Source organism: Pseudophryne corroboree, chromosome 3 (assembly GCF_028390025.1).
Source record: "Pseudophryne corroboree isolate aPseCor3 chromosome 3, aPseCor3.hap2, whole genome shotgun sequence".
NCBI classification, from domain to species: Eukaryota; Metazoa; Chordata; class Amphibia; order Anura; family Myobatrachidae; genus Pseudophryne; species Pseudophryne corroboree.
Window position 1 is genome coordinate 545723778 of NC_086446.1, and position 23383 is coordinate 545747160.

Consider the following 23383-nt stretch of genomic DNA (forward strand, 5'->3'; position numbering starts at 1 on the left):
AGGTCGACATGGATGGAAGGTCGACAGGGTTTCTAGGTCGACATGTGCTAGGTCGACAGGTCTAAAGGTCGACATGAGGATTTTTTTTTTTTTGGTGTCGTTTTCTTCGTAGAGTGACCGGGATCCCAAATTAGTGCACCGCGTTCGCTCGCCATGCTTCGGGCATGGTGCCTTCGCTCCGCTACCGCTTGGCACACTTTACCGTTCCAATCGTAGTCCACGTGGATCGTTAAGTAAGAAAAAAGAAAAAAAAAAGAAAAAAAAATGTGAAAAACTCATGTCGACCTTTAGACCTGTCGACCTAGCACGTCGACCTAGAAACCCTGTCGACCTTCCATCCATGTCGACCTAGTGACTATCGACCAATAGTGGTTGACCTAAACATTGTCGACCTAGACACTGTCGATCTTCAGACCGGATCCCATTAGAAATATCTTCTTTGTATTATTCTAATCATTTTTTAGTCAAAACTCTGGAGTAAAAAGTCTATGGCAGGTCCCAATCTTTTCTACTCATATCTAATCATAATTCATCGAATTTCCAGCAGTATATACTGCTGCACCTGTGTAATGCCCACATGTATATACTGCTGCACCTGTGCAATGCCCACATGTATATACTGCTGCACCTGTGTAATGCCCACATGTATATACTGCTGCACCTGTGTAATGCCCACATGTATATACTGCTGCATATGTGCAATGCCCACATGTATATACTGCTGCACCTGTGTAATGCCCACATGTATATACTGCTGCACCTGTGTATAATGCCCACACGAACCCTTTGGCTCATATCTTGTGTGTAAATATGGCTCTGGTACTAGACAGTGCCTCGTGTTAGAGATGTGCACTTGAAATTTTTCGGGTTTTGTGTTTTGGGTTCGGTTCCGCGGCCGTGTTTTGGGTTCGACCGCGTTTTGGCAAAACCTCACCGAATTTTTTTTGTCGGATTCGGGTGTGTTTTGGATTCGGGTGTTTTTTTCAAAAAACACTAAAAAACTGCTTAAATCATAGAATTTGGGGGTCATTTTGATCCCAAAGTATTATTAACCTCAAAAACCATAATTTCCACTCATTTTCAGTCTATTCTGAATACCTCACACCTCACAATATTATTTTTAGTCCTAAAATTTGCACCGAGGTCGCTGGATGACTAAGCTAAGCGACCCTAGTGGCCGACACAAACACCTGGCCCATCTAGGAGTGGCACTGCAGTGTCACGCAGGATGGCCCTTCCAAAAAACCCTCCCCAAACAGCACATGACGCAAAGAAAAAAAGAGGCGCAATGAGGTAGCTGTGTGAGTAAGATAAGCGACCCTAGTGGCCGACACAAACACCTGGCCCATCTAGGAGTGGCACTGCAGTGTCACGCAGGATGGCCCTTCCAAAAAACCCTCCCCAAACAGCACATGATGCAAAGAAAAAAAGAGGCGCAATGAGGTAGCTGTGTGAGTAAGATAAGCGACCCTAGTGGCCGACACAAACACCTGGCCCATCTAGGAGTGGCACTGCAGTGTCACGCAGGATGGCCCTTCCAAAAAACCCTCCCCAAACAGCACATGACGCAAAGAAAAAAAGAGGCGCAATGAGGTAGCTGTGTGAGTAAGATAAGCGACCCTAGTGGCCGACACAAACACCGGGCCCATCTAGGAGTGGCACTGCAGTGTCACGCAGGATGTCCCTTCCAAAAAACCCTCCCCAAACAGCACATGACGCAAAGAAAAAAAGAGGCGCAATGAGGTAGCTGTGTGAGTAAGATAAGCGACCCTAGTGGCCGACACAAACACCGGGCCCATCTAGGAGTGGCACTGCAGTGTCACGCAGGATGTCCCTTCCAAAAAACCCTACCCAAACAGCACATGACGCAAAGAAAAAAAGAGGCGCAATGAGGTAGCTGTGTGAGTAAGATAAGCGACCCTAGTGGCAGACACAAACACCTGGCCCATCTAGGAGTGGCACTGCAGTGTCACGCAGGATGGCCCTTCCAAAAAATACTCCCCAAACAGCACATGACGCAAAGAAAAATTAAAGAAAAAAGAGGTGCAAGATGGAATTGTCCTTGGGCCCTCCCACCCACCCTTATGTTGTATAAACAGGACATGCACACTTTAACCAACCCATCATTTCAGTGACAGGGTCTGCCACACGACTGTGACTGAAATGACGGGTTGGTTTGGACCCCCACCAAAAAAGAAGCAATTAATCTCTCCTTGCACAAACTGGCTCTACAGAGGCAAGATGTCCACCTCATCATCATCCTCCGATATATCACCGTGTACATCTTCCTCCTCACAGATTATCAATTCGTCCCCACTGGAATCCACCATCTCAGCTCCCTGTGTACTTTGTGGAGGCAATTGCTGCTGGTCAATGTCTCCACGGAGGAATTGATTATAATTCATTTTAATGAACATCATCTTCTCCACATTTTCTGGATGTAACCTCGTACGCCGATTGCTGACAAGGTGAGCGGCGGCACTAAACACTCTTTCGGAGTACACACTTGTGGGAGGGCAACTTAGGTAGAATAAAGCCAGTTTGTGCAAGGGCCTCCAAATTGCCTCTTTCTCTAACGTCCTAGTGGATGCTGGGGACTCCGTCAGGACCATGGGGAATAGCGGCTCCGCAGGAGACAGGGCACAAAAGCAAGCTTTTAGGATCACATGGTGTGTACTGGCTCCTCCCCCTATGACCCTCCTCCAAGCCTCTGTTAGGTTTTTGTGCCCGGCCGAGAAGGGTGCAATCTAGGTGGCTCTCTTAAAGAGTTACTTAGAAAAAGTTTTTAGGTTCTTTATTTTCAGTGAGTCCTGCTGGCAACAGGCTCACTGCATCGAGGGACTTAGGGGAGAGATTTTCAACTCACCTGCGTGCAGGATGGATTGGATTCTTAGGCTACTGGACATAGCTCCAGAGGGAGTCGGAACACAGGGCTCGCCCTGGGGTTCGTCCCGGAGCCGCGCCGCCGACCCCCCTTGCAGACGCTGAAGATGAAGAGGTCCGGAACCAGGCGGCAGAAGACTCTCAGTCTTCATCAGGTAGCGCACAGCACTGCAGCTGTGCGCCATTGTTGTCAGCACACTTCACACAGCGGTCACGGAGGGTGCAGGGCGCTGGAGGGGGGCGCCCTGGGCAGCAATGTATAATACCTGTATGGCGAAAAATACATCACATATAGCCCTTGAGGCTATATGGATGTATTTAACCCCTGCCAGATATCTAAAACTCAGGAGAAGAAGCCCGCCGAAAAGGGGGCGGGGCCTATTCTCCTCAGCACACAGCGCCATTTTCCCTCACAGAAAGGCTGGTGGGAAGGCTCCCATGCTCTCCCCTGCACTGCACTACAGAAACAGGGTTAAAACAGAGAGGGGGGGCACTGATTTGGCGATATGTATATATATTAAAATGCTATAAGGGAGGAACACTTATATAAAGGTTGTCCCTGGATAATTATAGCGTTTTGGTGTGTGCTGGCAAACTCTCCCTCTGTCTCCCCAAAGGGCTAGTGGGTCCTGTCCTCTATCAGAGCATTCCCTATGTGTGTGCTGTATGTCGGTACGTGTGTGTCGACATGTATGAGGAAAATATTGGTGAGGAGGCGGAGCAAATTGCCTGTAATGGTGATGTCACTCTCTAGGGAGTCGACACCGGAATGGATGGCTTATTTATGGAAATTACGTGACAATGTCAACACGCTGCAAGCCGGTTGACGACATGAGAGGGCCGGCGAACAAATTAGTATCTGTCCAGGCGTCTCAAACACCGTCAGGGGCTGTAAAATGCCCATTTACCTCAGTCGGTCGACACAGACCCAGACACGGACACTGATTTCAGTGTCGACGGTGAAGAAACAAACGTATTTTCTTTTAGGGCCACACGTTAAGGGCAATGAAGGAGGTGTTACATATTTCTGATACTCCAAGTACCACAAAAAAGGGTATTATGTGTGAGAAAAAAAAAAACTACCTGTAGTTTTTCCTGAATCAGATAAATTAAATGAAGTGTGTGATGATGCGTGGGTTTCCCCCGATAGAAAATTATTGGCGGTATACCCTTTCCCGCCAGAAGTTAAGGCGCGGTGGGAAACACCCCTCAGGGTGGATAAGGCGCTCACACGCTTATCAGAACAAGTAGCGGTACCATCTACGGATAGGGCCGTACTTAAGGAGCCAGCTGATAGGAGGCTGAAAAATATCCTAAAAAGTATACACACACATGCTGGTGTTATACTGCGACCAGAGATCGCCTCAGCCTGGATGTGCAGAGCTGAGGTGGCTTGGTCGGATTCCCTGACTAAAAATATTGATACCTTTGACAGGGACAGTATTTTATTGACTTTAGAGCATTTAAAGGATGCATTTCTATATATGCGAGATGCGCAGAGGGATATTTGCACTCTGGCATCAAGAGTAAATGCGATGTCCATATCTGCAAGAAGATGTTTATGGACACGACAGTGGTCAGGTGATGCAGATTCCAAACGGCACAAAGATGTATTGCCGTATAAAGGGGAGGAGTTATTTGGGGTCGGTCCATGGGACCTGGTGGCCAGGGCAACTGCTGGAAAATCCACCGTTTTTTACCCTAAGTCACATCTCTGCAGAAAAAGACACCGTCTTTTCAGCCTCAGTCCTTTCGTCCCTATAAGAGTCATATCTGCCCAGGGATAGAGGAAAGGGAAGAAGACTGCAGCAGGCAGCCCATTCCCAGGAACAGAAGCCCTCCACCGCTTCTACCAAGTTCTCAGCATGACGCTGGGACCGTACAGGACCCCTGGATCCTACAAGTAGTATCCAAGGGGTACAGATTGGAATGTCGAGAGGTTTCCCCCCTCGCAGGTTCCTGTAGTCTGCTGTACCAATGTCTCCCTCCGACAGGGAGGCAGTATTGAAAACAATTCACAAGCTGTATTCCCAGCAGGTGATAATAAAATTACCCCTCCGACAACAAGGAAAGGGGTATTACTCCACACTATATGGTGGTACTGAAGGCTAGGTGAGACCTATTCTAAATCTGAAAAATTTGAACACTTACAAGGGTTCAAATCCAGATGGAGTCACTCAGAGCAGTGACAGCAAAGAACAAGGGGACTATATGGTGTCCCGGGACATCAGGGATGCTTACCTCCATGTCCCAAAATTTGCCTTTTCTCACCAAGGGTACCTCAGGTTCGTGGTACAGAACTGTCACTATCAGTTTCAAGACGATGCCGTTGGATTGTCCAAGGCACCCCGGGTCCTTACCAAGGTAATGACCGAAAGGAGGATTCGTCTTCAAAGAAAATGGACGACCTCCTGATAAGAACAAGGTCCAGAGAACAGTTGGAGGGCGGAGTAGCACTATCTCAAGTAGTTCTACGACAGCACGGGTGGATTCTAAATATTCCAAAACCGCAGTTGTTCCGACGACACGTCTGCTGGTCCTAGGGATGATTCTGGACACAGTCCAGGAAAAGGTGTTTCTCCCAGAGGAGAAAGCCAGGGAGTTATCCGAGCTAATCGGGATCCTCCTAAAACCAGGAAAAGTGTCAGTGCATCATTGCACAAGAGTCCTGGTAAAAATGGTGGCTTATTACGAAGCGCTTCCATTCGGCAGATTTCACGCAAGAACTCTTCAGTGGGATCTGCTGGACAAATGGTCCGGATCGCATCTTCAGATGCATCAGCGGATAACCCTATATCCAAGGACAAGGGTGTCTCTCCTGTGGTGATTACAGAGTGCTCATCTTCTAGAGGGCCGCAGATTCGGCATTCAGGATTGGATGCTCGTGACCACGGAGGCCAGCCTGAGAGGATGGGGAGCAGTCACACAAGGAGTGTGATCAAGTCTGGAGAATTCTCTCCACATAAATATACTGGAGCTAAGAGCAAATTTATAATGCTCTAAGCTTAGCAAGACCTCTGCTTCAAGGTCAGCCGGTATTGATCCAGTGGGATAACATCACGGCAGTCGCCCACGTAAACAGAAAGGGCGGCACAAGAAGCAGGAGGGCAGTGGCAAAACTGCAAGGATTTTTCGCTAGGCGGAAAATCATGTGATAGCACTGTCAGCAGTGTTCATTCCGGGAGTGGACGACTGGGAAGCAGACTTCCTCAGCAGGCACGACCTCCACCCGGGAGAGTGGGAACTTCATCGGGAAGTTTTCCGCATGATTGTGAACCGTTGGGAAAGACCAAAGGTGGACATGATGGCGTCCCGCCCGAACAAAAAATGGGACAGGTATTGCGCCAGGTCACGAGACCTTCAGGCGATAGCTGTGGACGTCCTGGTAACACCGTGGGTGTAACAGTCGGTGTATGTGTTCCCTCCTCTGCTTCTCATAACCAAGGTATTGAGAATTATAAGACATAGAGGAGTAAGAACTATACTCGTGGCTCCGGATTGGCCAAGAGGGACTTGGTAACCGGAACTTCGAGAGATGCTCACAGAGGACTAATGGCCTCGGGAGCTAAGAAGGGATTTGCTTTCAGCAAGTACCATGTCTGTTCCAAGAGGAACCGTGGCATCGGCCTTTAAGAAAGGACCTGCTCCAGCAGGGACCTTGTCTGTTCCAAGACTTACCGCGACTGCGTTTGACGGCATGGCGGTTTGAACGCCGGATCCTAAGGGAAAAGGCATTCCGGAAGAGGTCATACCTACCCTGGTCAAAGCCAGGAAGGAGGTGACCGCACAACGTTATCACCACATGTGGTAAAAATATGTTGCGTGGGTGAGGCCAGGAAGGCCCCACGAAAAAATTTCAACTAGGTCGATTTCTGCACTTCCTGCAAACAGGAGTGTCTATGAGCCTCAAATTGGGATCCATTAAAGTTCAAGTTTCGGCCCTATAGATTTTCTTCCAAAAAGAATTGGCTTCAGTTCCTGAAGTCCAGACGTTTGTCAAGGGAGTATTGCATATACAGCCCTTGTGTGCCTCCAGTGGCACCGTGGGATCTCAACGTAGTGTTGGGATTCCTCAAATCATATTGGTTTGAACCACTCAAATCTGTGGATTTGAAATATCTCACATGGAAAGTGACCATGCTGTTGGCCCTGGCCTCGGCCAGGCGATTGTCAAAATTGGCGGCTTTGTCTTACAAAAGCCCATATTTGATTTTCCATTCGGACAGGGCAGAACTGCGGACTCGTCCCCAGTTTCTTCCTAAGGTGGTGTCAGCGTTTCACCTGAAACAACCTATTGTGGTGCCTGCGGCTACTAGGGACTTGGAGGACTCCAAGTTGCTAGACGTTGTCAGGGCCCTGAAAATATATATATATATATATATATATATATATATAATTCCAGGACGGCTGGAGTCAGAAAGTCTGACTTGCTGTTTATATTGTAGGCACCCAAAAAGCTGGGTGCTCCTGCTTCTAAGCAGACTATTGCTCGTTGGATTTGTAGTACAATTCAGCTTGCACATTCTGTGGCAGGCCTGCCACAGCCAAAATATGTATATGCCCATTCCACAAGGAAGGTGGGCTCATCTTGGGCGGCTGCCCCGAGGGGTCTCGGCTTTACAACTTTGCCGAGCAGCTACTTGGTCAGGGGCAAACACGTTTGCTAAATTCTACAAATTTGATACCCTGGCTGAGGAGGACCTGGAGTTCTCTCATTCGGTGCTGCAGAGTCATCCGCACTCTCCCGCCCGTTTGGGAGCTTTGGTATAATCCCCATGGTCCTGACGGAGTCCCCAGCATCCACTAGGACGTTAGAGAAAATAAGATTTTACTTACCGATAAATCTATTTCTCATAGTCCGTAGTGGATGCTGGGCGCCCATCCCAAGTGCGGATTGTCTGCATTACTTGTACATAGTTATTGTTACAAAAAAATCGGGTTATTATTGTTGTGAGCCATCTTTTTTAGAGGCTACTTCATTGTTATCATACTGTTAACTGGGTTCAAATCACAAGTTGTACGGTGTGATTGGTGTGGCTGGTATGAGTCTTACCCGGGATTCAAGATCCTTCCTTATTGTGTACGCTCGTCCGGGCACAGTACCTAACTGAGGCTTGGAGGAGGGTCATAGGGGGAGGAGCCAGTACACACCATGTGATCCTAAAAGCTTGCTTTTGTGCCCTGTCTCCTGCGGAGCCGCTATTCCCCATGGTCCTGATGGAGTCCCCAGCATCCACTACGGACTATGAGAAATAGATTTATCGGTAAGTAAAATCTTATTTTTTCCTGCCAGTATAAGTACGGACTGTGTGACGTGCCTACTTGGATGCGGTCACTCATATAATCCTCCACCATTCTTTCAATGGTGAGAGAATCATATGCAGTGACAGTAGACGACATGTCCGTAATCGTTGTCAGGTCCTTCAGTCCGGACCAGATGTCAGCATCAGCAGTCGCTCCAGACTGCCCTGCATCACCGCCAGCGGGTGGGCTCGGAATTCTGAGCCTTTTCCTCGCACCCCCAGTTGCGGGAGAATGTGAAGGAGGAGATGTTGACAGGTCGCGTTCCGCTTGACTTGACAATTTTGTCACCAGCAGGTCTTTGAACCCCAGCAGACTTGTGTCTGCCGGAAAGAGAGATCCAAGGTAGGCTTTAAATCTAGGATCGAGCATGGTGGCCAAAATGTAGTGCTCTGATTTCAACAGATTGACCACCCGTGAATCCTTGTTAAGCGAATTAAGGGCTCCATCCACAAGTCCCACATGCCTAGCGGAATCGCTCTGTGTTAGCTCCTCCTTCAATGTCTCCAGCTTCTTCTGCAAAAGCCTGATGAGGGGAATGACCTGACTCAGGCTGGCAGTGTCTGAACTGACTTCACGTGTGGCAAGTTCAAAGGGCATCAGAACCTTGCACAATGTTGAAATCATTCTCCACTGCGCTTGAGACAGGTGCATTCCACCTCCTATATCGTGCTGAATTGTATAGGCTTGAATGGCCTTTTGCTGCTCCTCCAACCTCTGAAGCATATAGAGGGTTGAATTCCACCTCGTTACCACTTCTTGCTTCAGATGATGGCAGGGCAGGTTCAGTTGTTTTTGGTGGTGCTCCAGTCTTCTGTACGTGGTGCCTGTACGCCGAAAGTGTCCCGCAATTCTTCTGGCCACCGACAGCATCTCTTGCACACCCCTGTCGTTTTTTAAAAAATTCTGCACCACCAAATTCAAGGTATGTGCAAAACATGGGACGTGCTGGAATTTGCCCATATTTAATGCACACACAATATTGCTGGCGTTGTCCGATGCCACAAATCCACAGGAGAGTCCAATTGGGGTAAGCCATTCCGCGATGATCTTCCTCAGTTGCCGTAAGAGGTTTTCAGCTGTGTGCGTATTCTGGAAAGCAGTGATACAAAGCGTAGCCTGCCTAGGAAAGAGTTGGCGTTTGCGAGATGCTGCTACTGGTGCCGCCGCTGCTGTTCTTGCGGCGGGAGTCCATACATCTACCCAGTGGGCTGTCACAGTCATATAGTCCTGACCCTGCCCTGCTCCACTTGTCCACATGTCCGTGGTTAAGTGGACATTGGGTACAACTGCATTTTTTAGGACACTGGTGAGTCTTTTTCTGACGTCCGTGTACATTCTCGGTATCGCCTGCCTAGAGAAGTGGAACCTAGATGGTATTTGGTAACGGGGGCACACTACCTCAAGAAATTGTCTAGTTCCCTGTGAACTAACGGCAGATACCGGACGCACGTCTAACACCAACATAGTTGTCAAGGCCTCAGTTATCCGCTTTGCAGCAGGATGACTGCTGTGATATTTCATCTTCCTCGCAAAGGACTGTTGGACAGTCAATTGCTTACTGGAAGTAGTACAAGTGGGCTTACGACTTCCCCTCTGGGATGACGATCGACTCCCAGCAGCAACAACAGCAGCGCCAGCAGCAGTAGGCATTACACTCAAGGATGCATCGGAGGAATCCCAGGCAGGAGAGGACTCGTCAGAATTGCCAGTGACATGGCCTGCAGGACTATTGGCATTCCTGGGTAAGGAGGAAATTGACACTGAGGGAGTTGGTGGGGTGGTTTGCGTGAGCTTGGTTACAAGAGGAAGGGATTTACTGGTCAGTGGACTGCTTCCGCTGTCACCCAAAGTTTTTGAACTTGTCACTGACTTATTATGAATGCGCTGCAGGTGACGTATAAGGGAGGATGTTCCGAGGTGGTTAACGTCCTTACCCCTACTTATTACAGCTTGACAAAGGCAACACACGGCTTGACACCTGTTGTCCGCATTTCTGTTGAAATACTTCCACACCGAAGAGCTGATTTTTTTGGTATTTTCACCAGGCATGTCAATGGCCATATTCCTCCCACGGACAACAGGTGTCTCCCCGGGTGCCTGACTTAAACAAACCACCTCACCATCAGAATCCTCCTGGTCAATTTCCTCCCCAGCACCAGCAACACCCATATCCTCCTCATCCTGGTGTACTTCAACACTGACATCTTCAATCTGACTATCAGGAACTGGACTGCGGGTGCTCCTTCCAGCACTTGCAGGGGGCGTGCAAATGGTGGAAGGCGCATGCTCTTCACGTCCAGTGTTGGGAAGGTCAGGCATCGCAACCGACACAATTGGACTCTCCTTGTGGATTTGGGATTTCGAAGAACGCACAGTTCTTTGCGGTGCTTTTGCCAGCTTGAGTCTTTTCATTTTTCTAGCGAGAGGCTGAGTGCTTCCATCCTCATGTGAAGCTGAACCACTAGCCATGAACATAGGCCAGGGCCTCAGCCGTTCCTTGCCACTCCGTGTGGTAAATGGCATATTGGCAAGTTTACGCTTCTCCTCCGACAATTTTATTTTAGGTTTTGGAGTCCTTTTTTTATTGATATTTGGTGTTTTGGATTTTACATGCTCTGTACTATGACATTGGGCATCGGCCTTGGCAGACGACGTTGCTGGCATTTCATCGTCTCGGCCATGACTAGTGGCAGCAGCTTCAGCACGAGGTGGAAGTGGATCTTGATCTTTCCCTAATTTTGGAACCTCAACATTTTTGTTCTCCATATTTTAATAGGCACAACTAAAAGGCACCTCAGGTAAACAATGGAGATGGATGGATACTAGTATACTTATGGATGGACTGCCGAGTGCCGACACAGAGGTAGCTACAGCCGTGGACTACCGTACTGTGTCTGCTGCTAATATAGACTGGATGATAATGAGATGAAATCAATATATATGTATATATAATATCACTAGTACTGCAGCCGGACAGGTATATATATTTATTATGTAATGACTGATGACGGACCTGCTGGACACTGTCAGCTCAGCAGCACCGCAGACTGCTACAGTAAGCTACTATAGTAGTATGTATAAAGAAGAAAGAAAAAAACAACAACCACGGGTAGGTGGTATACAATTATGGATGGACTGCCGAGTGCCGACACAGAGGTAGCTACAGCCGTGGACTAACGTACTGTGTCTGCTGATAATATAGACTGGATGATAATGAGATGAAATCAATATATATGTATATATAATATCACTAGTACTGCAGCCGGACAGGTATATATATTTATTATGTAATGACTGATGACGGACCTGCTGGACACTGTCAGCTCAGCAGCACCGCAGACTGCTACAGTAAGCTACTATAGTAGTATGTATAAAGAAGAAAGAAAAAAAAAAAACATGGGTAGGTGCTAGGTGGTATACAATATTATATATATATTATATACAATTATATATATATATATATATATATATATATATATATATATATATATATATATATATATATAACTCATAAACTGGTGGTGATTATTAAACTGGTGGTCAGGTCACTGGTCACACTATCAGCAACTTGCAAGTAGTACTCCTGAGTCCTAAGCAGACAATCACAATATATATTATACTGGTGTTCAGTGTGGTCACAAACAATGGCAGTGTGGCTGGCACTCTGGCAGCAAAAGTGTGCACTGTACGTTATATGTACTCCTGAGTCCTGAGTCCTGCTCTCAGACTCTAACTGCTCCCCACTGTCAGTGTCTCCCCCACAAGTCAGATAATACAGTCACACTATCTCTATCACTTCAGCAAGTACTAGTAGTAGTAGTACTCCTCCTAATGCTCCCCAAAATTACTACTGTGTCTCTCTCTGTCTCACTCTCTTCTCGAATCTCTATAAACGGAGAGGACGCCAGCCACGTCCTCTCCCTATGAATCTCAATGCACGTGTGAAAATGGCGGCGACGCGCGGCTCCTTATATAGAATCCGAGTCTCGCGATAGAATCCGAGCCTCGCGAGAATCCGACAGCGTGATGATGACGTTCGGGCGCGCTCGGGTTAACCGAGCAAGGCGGGAAGATCCGAGTCGCTCGGACCCGTGTAAAAAAAACTGAAGTTCGGGCGGGTTCGGATTCCGAGGAACCGAACCCGCTCATCTCTACCTCGTGTGCCATATAATTCACCGCATGTCCTTGTGTATACCTGTATCTTTTATCGGCATAAGGGGACTTGTCTCAGCAGCTTCAATAATCCTGATATGCATTCTCTACTGGGATCATTAACCTATTTAATACACTGGATCTTAAATACCACCACCACCACTGCATATAAAGTACCTCTCTGAAAGCTATGATAAATCTCAACCTGTGTGAGGTGAGACAATGGAAAGATTCTGTTCAAGATTATCAGAGTTTACAGGGGGAGGGAGATAGGCAGGACAGCTGGGAAATGTGATGTGCAAGATACATTATGGGGGTTATTCAGAGATGGACGCAGCCTGCTGTGTTCGCATACAGCGGCCGCGTCCATAGGGTCTGAGCACGCACACGGGCCATAGTGTGCATGTGTGACCCTTCACCATGCATCCGCATCCCGAAAGGATTGACATCGGCTGCTGTTTGGTGGGCGTAGTTCAGACAACACAGGTGTGTCCGGACCATTTTCGGGGTGAGACAAAAGATGGTGCTGGGTCGCCTGATGGTGCAGGGGTCGTCCTCTAATCAATGCAATTGCAATTAAATTGCGAATGCATTGTGGGGCAGTGCAACACACATGCTGGGCGGGCTTGCCCTGTGCTGGTCGGCCCCCAACATGTGAGTATATGGACGCAGATCTTGCTGCGGAAGCAAGATCTGCATCCATCTCTGAATAACCCCCAACATTCTCTCTGGAAGTGGTCAGTTCTCAATATTCTAAAAATACCTTATTTAGCTCCAAACGTATTTGCAGAGTCCAAAATATTTGCCAATGTTAACCAAAGCTGAGCACTGTAACAGCAAACCTACATTAAAAGACTACGCAACCTCAGTGGCCTCACTAGGGGGGTGTGGGCCGCACCCGAGTGTCACCTGCTGAGGGTTGACAGCAAAGTGCTGACTCCTGCTCAGTGACAGGAGCCGGGTGCTGCACTGTAACATTACGTGCATCACCCAGCTTCTATCACAGTGTATCAGCCGGCACTGCAGTCACAGATGTCACCGGAGGCAGCCCGCATCTCTCGTACCCCTGGAGTGACAAAAACGGCGGTCCAGGTCATCAGCTCATGCCCCTGCCCATGAGGCCACACCCCTTTTCGGCTGGCAATGAGCAAATTCCCTATAGTACAATTTGAGTTATTTTCTCCAAAAAGAGATTCTAATTATACTGTGGTACAGCAGGCATAGGTGCTGCAGCTTTTTTTGGTCAGCATTAATAGGTGTACACACATGGAGGTCATATGGATGTCCATTGAACATGGTCTATGGCTGATGTAGAATAGTTTTTCCATTGATGGGGGAGAAACAGATGGTTCCCCGCCATCGATGAAACACAGTTACCAATTATATATTTTTTAAGGTATTGGGACAGAGCTTAGCTCTGCCCACAGGCTCTGTTGGCCCATAGCTTAATAAATAATAAAGCAGGGGTGATCATCGGTGGGTGAAACTATCGATGGTTCCTTTGCAGATGGTTTCACACCATCAAGCTTAACCATCAATGGTGACCATCGATGAATAACCCACCGATGGCCGTCCCTAACCAGTCAGAATGGAAGTGGAGTCACCCAGTGGAAAACGTTATGTTTCCATAGAAAGCTTCACAAGATAGCTGCTGTATAATGGAGTGTCTCACTAATGGTCACTGTACTATGGCAAAACTTTATAGTGACTATGGAAGGCCAACCATAATGGACGCTGTACAACAGAGAGCCTCATTTGTTAGTGTATGTAAGATTGAGAGCCTCATATGATAAGCACTGTGCAATGGAGAGTTCATGTGATAATGATATAGAATAGAGGGCTTTATCTGACAAATGCTGTACAGTGGAGAACATACGGGATGACTGCAGAATGGAGAGCGTCCTCTATTGGCTGATGCACATCTGTTGTGTGATGTAGAGGCTGTGTTGGCAATGTACAATGAAAAGGTCACCTGACAGCAGCTGTATAATAAAGAGCCTCATCTGATGGCTGCTGTAAACTGAAGAGTCTCACTTTATGGTTGTTGCTCAATGAAGAGTCTTTCTTAATGGTGGCTGACAGTAGAGAGCCTCAGCTAATAGCCACCGTGCATAGGAGAAACCCATCTGATAACTGCTGTACAATAAAGAGCCTCACCAGTTAGCCACTGCACAATGTAGAAAGTCATATGATTGTTATGCAATGTAGGGCCATACATTATGACCACTATAGAGCTCAGAGCTAGATTATGTGAGAATAAAAATGGGACCTGCAAGATAGAGACCATTGTCAAAAAAACATTATACAACAGTTGCATTCTGGTTATCACTACGCAGAATCCCATTCTGTTGCCATTATACAATGACAAATGCATCATGTTGTACACAGAACTAATCATCCCTTTCAGAACAACCAGCAGGTATGTGTGTGACAAAATCAACAGCTGCTGCATCAGACGGCACAATCAACACTAATTAATCAGGAAACCACCAAAGAAGGGCAAGCTTTCATAATTGTTTCTTTGATGAGCAACTTGTGCTCCAGCCAGTCACTGCAAGTGGTAAATAGCTGCATTATTTCCGTTCAGAATGCTGCATTATGTCACTGGGCCTATTATAAGAGGGGCCTGGAGACTTTTGTTCCATTATCCCTTTATTTTTGCATCCTCTAAGTACAAGGCTTACTGGAGCAAGAACATGAAACTTTTGTCCCTGTATGTATAGCACGCTTGGGAAAGACTTTGGGATTTATGGAACAGCCTACGAGATGCATGCTCTGGCGAGATTCCAGCAAGACTGGCTGTATTTTTAAATCGGCAATTATTTAAACAGGCAATGCCAGGTTGTTACTATTTAAATAGCTGCCCCTTTATAAATACAGCTAGACTCAACGGAATCTCAACAGAGTTTGCGTCTCGCAGGCTATTACATAAACCCCTTTTATGTTACGAATACCCCTTTCAGACTGACAAAAATTTCCCGGGTTATTGCACATGAACGCGCATCAACCCGGGAAATTGCTCAGTGTGAAAGGGTACAGGAACAATATCCCAGGACGAGCGTCCCGGTATTTCATCCCAGGTCTCGACCAGGGTTGAATCCGGGATCGTCCCGGGATGCAGTGTAGTGTGAATGGGCCCTACCCGGTATTCAGTACCCGGGACTGTTAAAAGGCCTCTCATTGGAGCGTCCCTGGGCTCAGAAAAGATGATGTCATCATCCAGAGCCCGGGGAAGCGTCCAGGAAGCGGAGGAGACAGTCATGGCAACCTGGACAGATCAGGAGGTGAAAGAGCTGCTCAGCATAAGGGGTGAGGAGGAAATTATAAAACAGATCACAGGCACAGTGAAGGATACAGTCATTTGTAAAAATATTGCAAAACTGCTTGAAGCAAGAGGCATTGGGGGTAATTCCAAGTTGATCGCAGCAGGAATTTAGTTAGCAATTGGGCAAAACCATGGGGGTAATTCCAAGTTGATTGCAGCAGGATTTTTGATAGCAACTGGGCAAAACCATGTGCACTGCAGGGGAGGCAGATATAACATGTGCAGAAAGAGTTAGATTTGGGTGGGTTATATTGTTTCTGTGCAGGGTAAATACTGGCTGCTTTATTTTTACACTGCAAATTAGATTGCAGATTGAACACACCCCACCCAAATCTAACTCTTTCTGCACATGTTATATCTGCCTCCCCTGCAGTGCACATGGTTTTGCCCAGTTGCTATCAAAAATCCTGCTGCGATCAACTTGGAATTACCCCCCATGTGCACTGCAGGGGAGGCAGATTTAACATGTGCAGAGAGAGTTAGATTTGGGTGGGGTGTGTTCAATCTGCAATCTAATTTGCAGTGTAAAAATAAAGCAGCCAGTATTTACCCTGCACAGAAACAAAATAACCCACCCAAATCTAACTCTCTCTGCAAATGTTAAATCTGCCACACCTGCAGTGCACATGGTTTTGCCCAACTGCTAAAAAATTTCCTGCTGCGATCAACTTGGAATTACCCCCATTATACGTACACAACAGCAATGAGCAGGCCCCACCCTCCCTTTGCTTTCCTATTGTGACCTCATCTATGTGAGCCAGGCCAGAAAAATGTCCATTTCTAATTACATACATATGCATTTGCAGGGATTTCCAGGGATCAGTATGAATGGGGCTGTCCCGGGTCGATTCCAGGTCTAAGTGCAGTCTGAAAGGGGTCAATCCCGGGATGCGTCCCGGAACACATTCCCGGGTGTGACCCGACTCTGTCAGTCTGAAAGGGGTATTAGTTGTTGTATCTTTTGATAAAATGAGGTCTACAAAAAATCCAAAACACCAATGGCGAAATCGAATTGCCGGTGGGGTTTTTCCTGCAGTGCAGGGTTTTGGTATTCAATTGTGGGACAGAAAATGGGACGTGATTTCTATAGAAATCACTGCACCTTTTTTCACACACCTCCAGAGTAAGTCTGATTTTTTCTAAAACCTTTATTTTTAGGAAAAATCACCAGGACTTAACTTGGCGGCATCCCCCCTTGAGGACAAATTAAGCACTTGGAAATTTCAAATTAGCTTAGTCAATATTCCTGAAGTGGGATCTTCCTCTAAAATTGTGAGCCAGACCTCTATAGCAGCAGTGAGTAATAGTGTGTGTGTGTGTGTGTGTGTGTGTCAATGACCTTCGGCGTGTGTGAATCCCCCTGTGCAGTGTAATAATCCCTCCAGAGCAAGCCACTGGAAGAACTGCATCTCCCAGCAGTCCTTGCGCTTCCCTGTACTCCTGGGACTCCCAGCAGCCCCCTCCACAGTGGCAAGATGAAGGGGAGACCACCGGATAGGTACCACATTTTTTTTAATGAGAACGCAGATATTGGGAACGTGTATACCCGCAGTAATCCAAAATTGGGTGCGAGGTACCCAAGGTTTTTTACCTCGCACCCAATTGAATTCACTCCAAAAACTTTATAAAGAACTTCTCATGGATAAACAGATGTGTCCTCACACATCTAACCTCAATATGTGACACAGCCTGGCATGAGTGAGCGGTCAGGTCCCATGAAAATTGGTTAGCAACAGGCACTTTTTTTTAACGAAATGCATCTCTATGCTAATTCATTTGATATAGGACACTTGTATATCGTGTGCAACTGAGTCTGTATATGAAGCACAATGGAACTTGGCATGGAAAAATAGCTGCACCCACTGCATTATAGCACTTTGAATACAGGTTCACAGACTCAGTCACACACAGTGTTGCATATCAAAGTAATCAGCATAGTCTCCTGGTGCATCCTAGTCCTACTGAGACTAAGACACATTTTCGGCAAAAAGATGCCTGACGCTAGCAGAATCTAATGGTACCCAGCACGCTTAGAGGGCCTGTGTTTGACTACAGCACTAATGTATGAGGACACATTTGTACATAATATGCAATTCCAAATACACTGTATCCAAATAAAAGATGAAACCATAAAGCAATAACCAATTACAGTATACCTTGAAATTGACTAGCTTACAATATTTACAGTCACTTGTTTGATTTCCCCAAAAGAAACATTCAGATTTATAATTATGGTATTTGTTATTATATTTATTGCTAATAAAACTATCCATTGGATAGAGATGTAATAGTGCATTTGAACTTCAAGATGAGGACAGCAGTTTTCCTATAGGGTGTAGTATGAGTGGCCGGCGACCAGGATCCCGGGGGCCAGCATACCAGCGCTGGGATCCTAACCGCCGGCATACCAACAGATGGGCGAGCGCTAATAAGCCCCTTGCAGGCTCGCCACGCTGCGGGCACTGCTATTTATTCTCCCTCCAGGGGGGTCGTGGACCCCCAAGAGGGAGAATATGTGTCGGCATGCCGGCGGTCGGGATCCCAGCGCCGGTATGCTGGTTGCCGGGATCCCGGCCGGCGGCATACTGAAGACCACCCTTCCTATAAATGTCCAGTTATTTCATTAGTCTCTTAAATTATAGTTCCGGATTTTTGGGGTGGTGTTGGAACCGCGACTCTTTGTGTGTCTGGTAATCACTGGTCTGCTGATCTTCTCAGGACTTTTCTTCAATGTGTTCAATGAAGATATTTTATTACTTGTATTTCCCGGTCTTGGCTGGTCTCTTGTAGAAACTACTGTGTGTAAGACATAAACAAATTAGTAAGAGCATTAGACCTTAAATGCTCATTAAGAAACTAAGTGGTATGAATGTGTTATTACTTGATGTAAGCTTGGTATTTATTGAAACACTATTTTTTTTATAATGACAAGTAGTGATGGTAAGCTTCAAAACATAACCAAGATACAAGGGTAATCCACAAAGTAAGACAGTTTGCGTAATCCCACAGCACACGTCATTTGCCCTCCTCAAATCATGACCAGGCGCTCTCCCTAACCTGTTTTCTCTGTGAGTGGCGAGTTTGTATGGTTGTTTTTGGTAACGTTGTGTGTTGTTAAAATGAACCCTATAATACACAATCCATCCGACTGTGAAGTGAGAAGTGTTTTTCATATCTTGAATGCGCAGAAAGCGAGGCCTGCTGAGATGTATGCCAATTAAAGCAGGTGTATGGTGATGTGAGAATGTGGTGTGATATGCTCATTAATGGACGAACAAACGTATAAGTTGAAGTTCAACCCATGACTTGTCAAAGTTTTAGTGGGAGGTTTTCGATCAACCACCCTACTGTCCAGACCTTGGGTCTAATTCATGTTTGTACGCAAATGCAATTGCGATTTTTCTAGGCTACGAAGCTGCTAATGTTAGCAAGTGAAACTGCCGCCCAGGAACGAAAAGAGACAACCACCACAGCCATTGCACACTCATTCACAATTGCATACACATTCGGAAACCTGTATGCAAATAAGGGGAACAATGAGGCTAAGGGTTGGCCTATGGCTGCGCAGACTGGACGAAGCAGTAGCTACGCAGGCGCCATGTTTTGTGTATGTACAAATTCACAGCTGACAGCAGATACACGCACCGAAAAAAAATGGCCTATGTTTTTCCAACCACTCCCCATTAACACTTCCAAACGGTCACTTCCTGTCAATCACTTCTCCATGCATTTCTCATTGCGTGAGAAATCGTAGCGGCACCTTGATGCATGCGCATTGCGATCATGACACATGCGCATAATAATCACTCCATTATGTGAACAACGGCCATTGCGTATAAACATGAATTGGCCCCTTGTTCCAATCAATTTTGCTTTTTCACTAAGGTCAAAGAGTTCCTTGGGGGAAAACTTTTTGTATGTGATGTTGAGTTGAAGCTTGCAGTCAGCAACTGGGTCAATGGAATGGAGGCAGCAGAGTACAACAATGGGATTTTAAAGTTCGTGGACAGATATGATAATTGCTTAAATGAAGGAGGTGATTATGTAGAGAAATAGGTACTTTGTGTTTAAAAAATAAACAATTTTGTTTTTTATTTTAACAGCCAAACGGTCTTTATTTTCTGGATCACCCTTATTTTTTGGACATAACAAAAAGTGAGGAATGGACTCATTATACATATTGTGAAGTGTTATTTTGTTACATTCGTAATCTTACAAACACACTATAAGCCCTTTAAATAAAATCGTAATGGTCTATCCTCTCACTAGTGTATTAGTATAAATAGCCTGGGATAGCATACAATGCTGTATGTAGAAAGGTAGAATTGTCATCTTCACATGCAGCCAGTTATTCTGCAGTAGACTCAGGAGATGTTTAGCTAGTAAATGATTTACTAATACTTAGCAATGTGTAGCATTTCACCCAGACAACAGCTCACTATAGCCCAATAGCCTGATGTGAACACTGTTGACATTGTGTCTGATGGGGAAGTGCACAGATAACCCAATGACAGCTGTAATCTGTGTGATGCAATCATACAGCAGGCCAATGAAACTCACAGTTTATGTAATCTACCAATTGTGTTGCAAAACACAGGTGTAAGGACCAGGTCAAATATTGACATTGGACTTCAACAACAGAGTGCCTTCTTAATATTCACAGCACATCAGTTTCTGAACTAATGATAAGAGATTAACCTTGGGTAGCTATTTGGTTGGCTAGGAAAAGAACACACATTGTGGCCCCACCAATCTGCATTTTGTCCAATGAGTCGTGTTGCAACAATAAAGAGACTGGAAAAAAATAGAGAGCGCATTAGCAATTTTACACACACACACACACACACACACACACACACACACACACACACACACACACACACACACAGAGTTAGAAAAGACATACAATATTACTCTGTAGTGGCAATAAAAAAACTATAACTCCTATAATGAATAAGGAGTGGTTATAATCACCATTTGTTTATAAATTCCTTCATTCAGCTGGATCCAATCCTTTTGATGTGCATAAAAGGGCTAATTGTTAAATGCTTGTAACAAACAGTATACCGTTCACGTCTCCTGTAGGGTACACCTGTTAATGACAAGTTGATGAAACTGCCATTGCATATCGGCAGAGAAACATGTAAGGAAGGAGAAATAGGCATTTTGGACTTGCACTGAACTTACTCTCAGCGGGTCCCCAAGTGTACTGGAGTTCATTCTTCCCAACCATTACGCAGGCGAACTAAGGAACGGCAGGTACGCTAAATAACCTAACCAAGAGGTCTGCAAATAAACTCATCTCCCAGCTGGAAGTAATACGTTGAACTCCTATACATGACAAGTGCAGCGGCATTCTGTAGAGACGGGTCGAGCATAATGCTGTGATTTCCAGCGCTTATAGCGCCCTCCCTGCCCTGTCTCTTAGAGACAATATCTGACTGCAATCAGGGCTACGAAGCGTACAACACTGTGTCTCCTCATCACATATAGGGGGTGATTCAGACCTGATCGTAGATGTGCTAAATTTAGCACATCTACGATCAGCTTCCCTGGCATGTGGGGGGACGCCCGGCACAGAGCTAGTCCCCCCACGTCAGGTCCAACCCCCCCACACAAGTACAAATGCATCACACAGCGATGCTTTTGTACTGGAATAGTAGCTCCCTGCCAGCAAAGCTCCTGCGCGCTGCTGACAGGAGCTACTCGCCGCTGTGAGGGTCGCAGCTGTCGCGGTCCGCCACCCCCCAACGGTCTGGGCACGCTTGCATTGCCCGGCCCACGCCCCCTGAGCGGTGGCCAAACGCCACAGGCCCACCCCCTCCCGCCTCTGCCTGTCAATCAGGCAGAGGCGATCGCAGGGCTGAGACAGCCGTTGGCTGTCTGGCATGCGCAGTTCAGACCTGATCGCTGCTGTGTGAAAACGCACAGCACCGATCAGGTCTGAATTAGGCCCATAGTCCTTCTCTGCTAATACCTGTGAAAGCGTAGTAAGGTGATTCTAGCACCAGGGATTCAACTTGTCATTAACAGGTGTACCCTACAGGAGACGTGAACGGTATACTGTTTGTTACAAGCATTTAACAATTAGCCCTTTTAAGCACATCAAATGGATTGGATCCAGCTGAATTAAGGAATTTATAAACAAATGGTGATTATAACGACTCCATATTCATTATAGGAGCTATAGTTTTATTATTACCATTACAGAGTACTATTGTATGTAATGTTTTACTGTCTGTGTGTGTGTATTTTAAACTGAGTAATTTTTATGGAAATTTATTGATATAATAAATTGCTTTTGCGCTCTCTTGATAAATTGATCTTATTTATTATATTTTTTCATTTAAAAATCTCCTCTAAATACCAAGTAGTCAGTCTAATAAAGTATGTAATTTACCACACAATGTTGATGCACTTGCTTTTTGCTGTCAGCAACATTTGGAAGCATATTGCTCTCAGATAGGTATATTGCACAAGTAGCAGGCTGCTTTCAACGTAATGATCATTTTGATATATCTCTTTAAATAATCATAAAAAAAAAAACCAGTGGTGAATTTCCCATTAAGCAGGGGAGGTACTTGTTTGGGGAGTGGCACTTGTTTTAGAACGGTTAGTCTGAATTTACTAGCGACTATGAAATATTTCCACGTTACCACGCCGAACGCCATCTTGTGCCGAGTATGGACGGGTAAAACATGCACATGCTGCTGCTGTAAGCTGTCCTGTGTAGCAAATATGCATGCATAATAAAAACTAAAATGAAAAGTCATCACTCATGGCTTGTTTTACTATTATATTAATCTGGCAGTCATCAAATGAGGGGGTTATAACTGACCCCTGCTTTACATTTATTATTTTCTATCGCACGCACTGTACATTACTGTATGTCTAATGTTCACAGGAGATTAACTGCAGAAGACATCTCAAAATGCTACAGGGTTATGTACTGTGGCTTAATGGGTGCAATCCAGTCATTTCCTTATCAGTAATGGCACTAGACAGGTGTGCTCCCCACCTCCTCTTAGCTTTGCTTTTGCTATTGAGCTTGACCACTAAAATGAGATCAAATTGAGATGTGGCAGGTGTATATCGTTCTTCCTCCAATTACAAAGTAGAATACTATGCCGATGACATTCTCCTGACTGCAACAAATCCTCTGAGCTCAAACCAGTGTGTACTTAATAAGATTCAACGCTTTGACGCCTATTCCAATTTCAAGTTGCATACAACCAAGACATATGTCTTGGTCGCATTTGAAACAAAATCAGCTCTTGCAACTTAACTCTACGTTTAACTGGTATGCTAATCAGCTCAAATACATGGGGATCATGCTTCCCAAGAAGGTTGAAGTACTTTCCAATTATCCTCTCCCTTTGAACTACATTAAGAATGACTTGACTGCCTTGAATAGTCAAACTACCCAAGCTCACATTTTTTTAGCACTCACACAGGGGCACGTGCATGGGCATTCTTAAATTTTGCAAAAATATTACGCAGCTCGATTGGCTGTGTTCTCTGGCAACTCCCCCTCCACCGTAGTATGGGTGGACATGGAAACTTAAGTAGTGTGTTCTCTTCTTTGGCTGATGTCAACCGACAGATGTCTCTTACTTGCACACATCCAGTGATCCTCCTCTACCTATTAATCTGGGCAAGATGGCCAATTTGTCCCCATCACCCTCTCCAATCATTACCATTGGTGGCAAACCACCGTTC

At 45.9% G+C, this 23383-nt stretch overlaps 1 protein-coding gene across 3 annotated transcripts in view; it reads right to left on the minus strand.

The window, feature by feature from the left end:
• Positions 1-17159: 17159 nt before the first annotated feature.
• CCDC57 (coiled-coil domain containing 57) overlaps positions 17160-23383 on the minus strand; it is a 289296-nt gene continuing 283072 nt past the window's right edge. For 2 of the 3 annotated variants that reach the window (XM_063961240.1, XM_063961242.1), the window contains exon 20: positions 17160-18460. In XM_063961240.1, coding sequence (XP_063817310.1) covers positions 18288-18460 — 173 coding nt within the window. In that variant the 3' untranslated portion in view covers positions 17160-18287. The remainder of the gene's footprint in view (positions 18461-23383) is intronic. The other variant, XM_063961241.1, reaches the window with a different exon arrangement.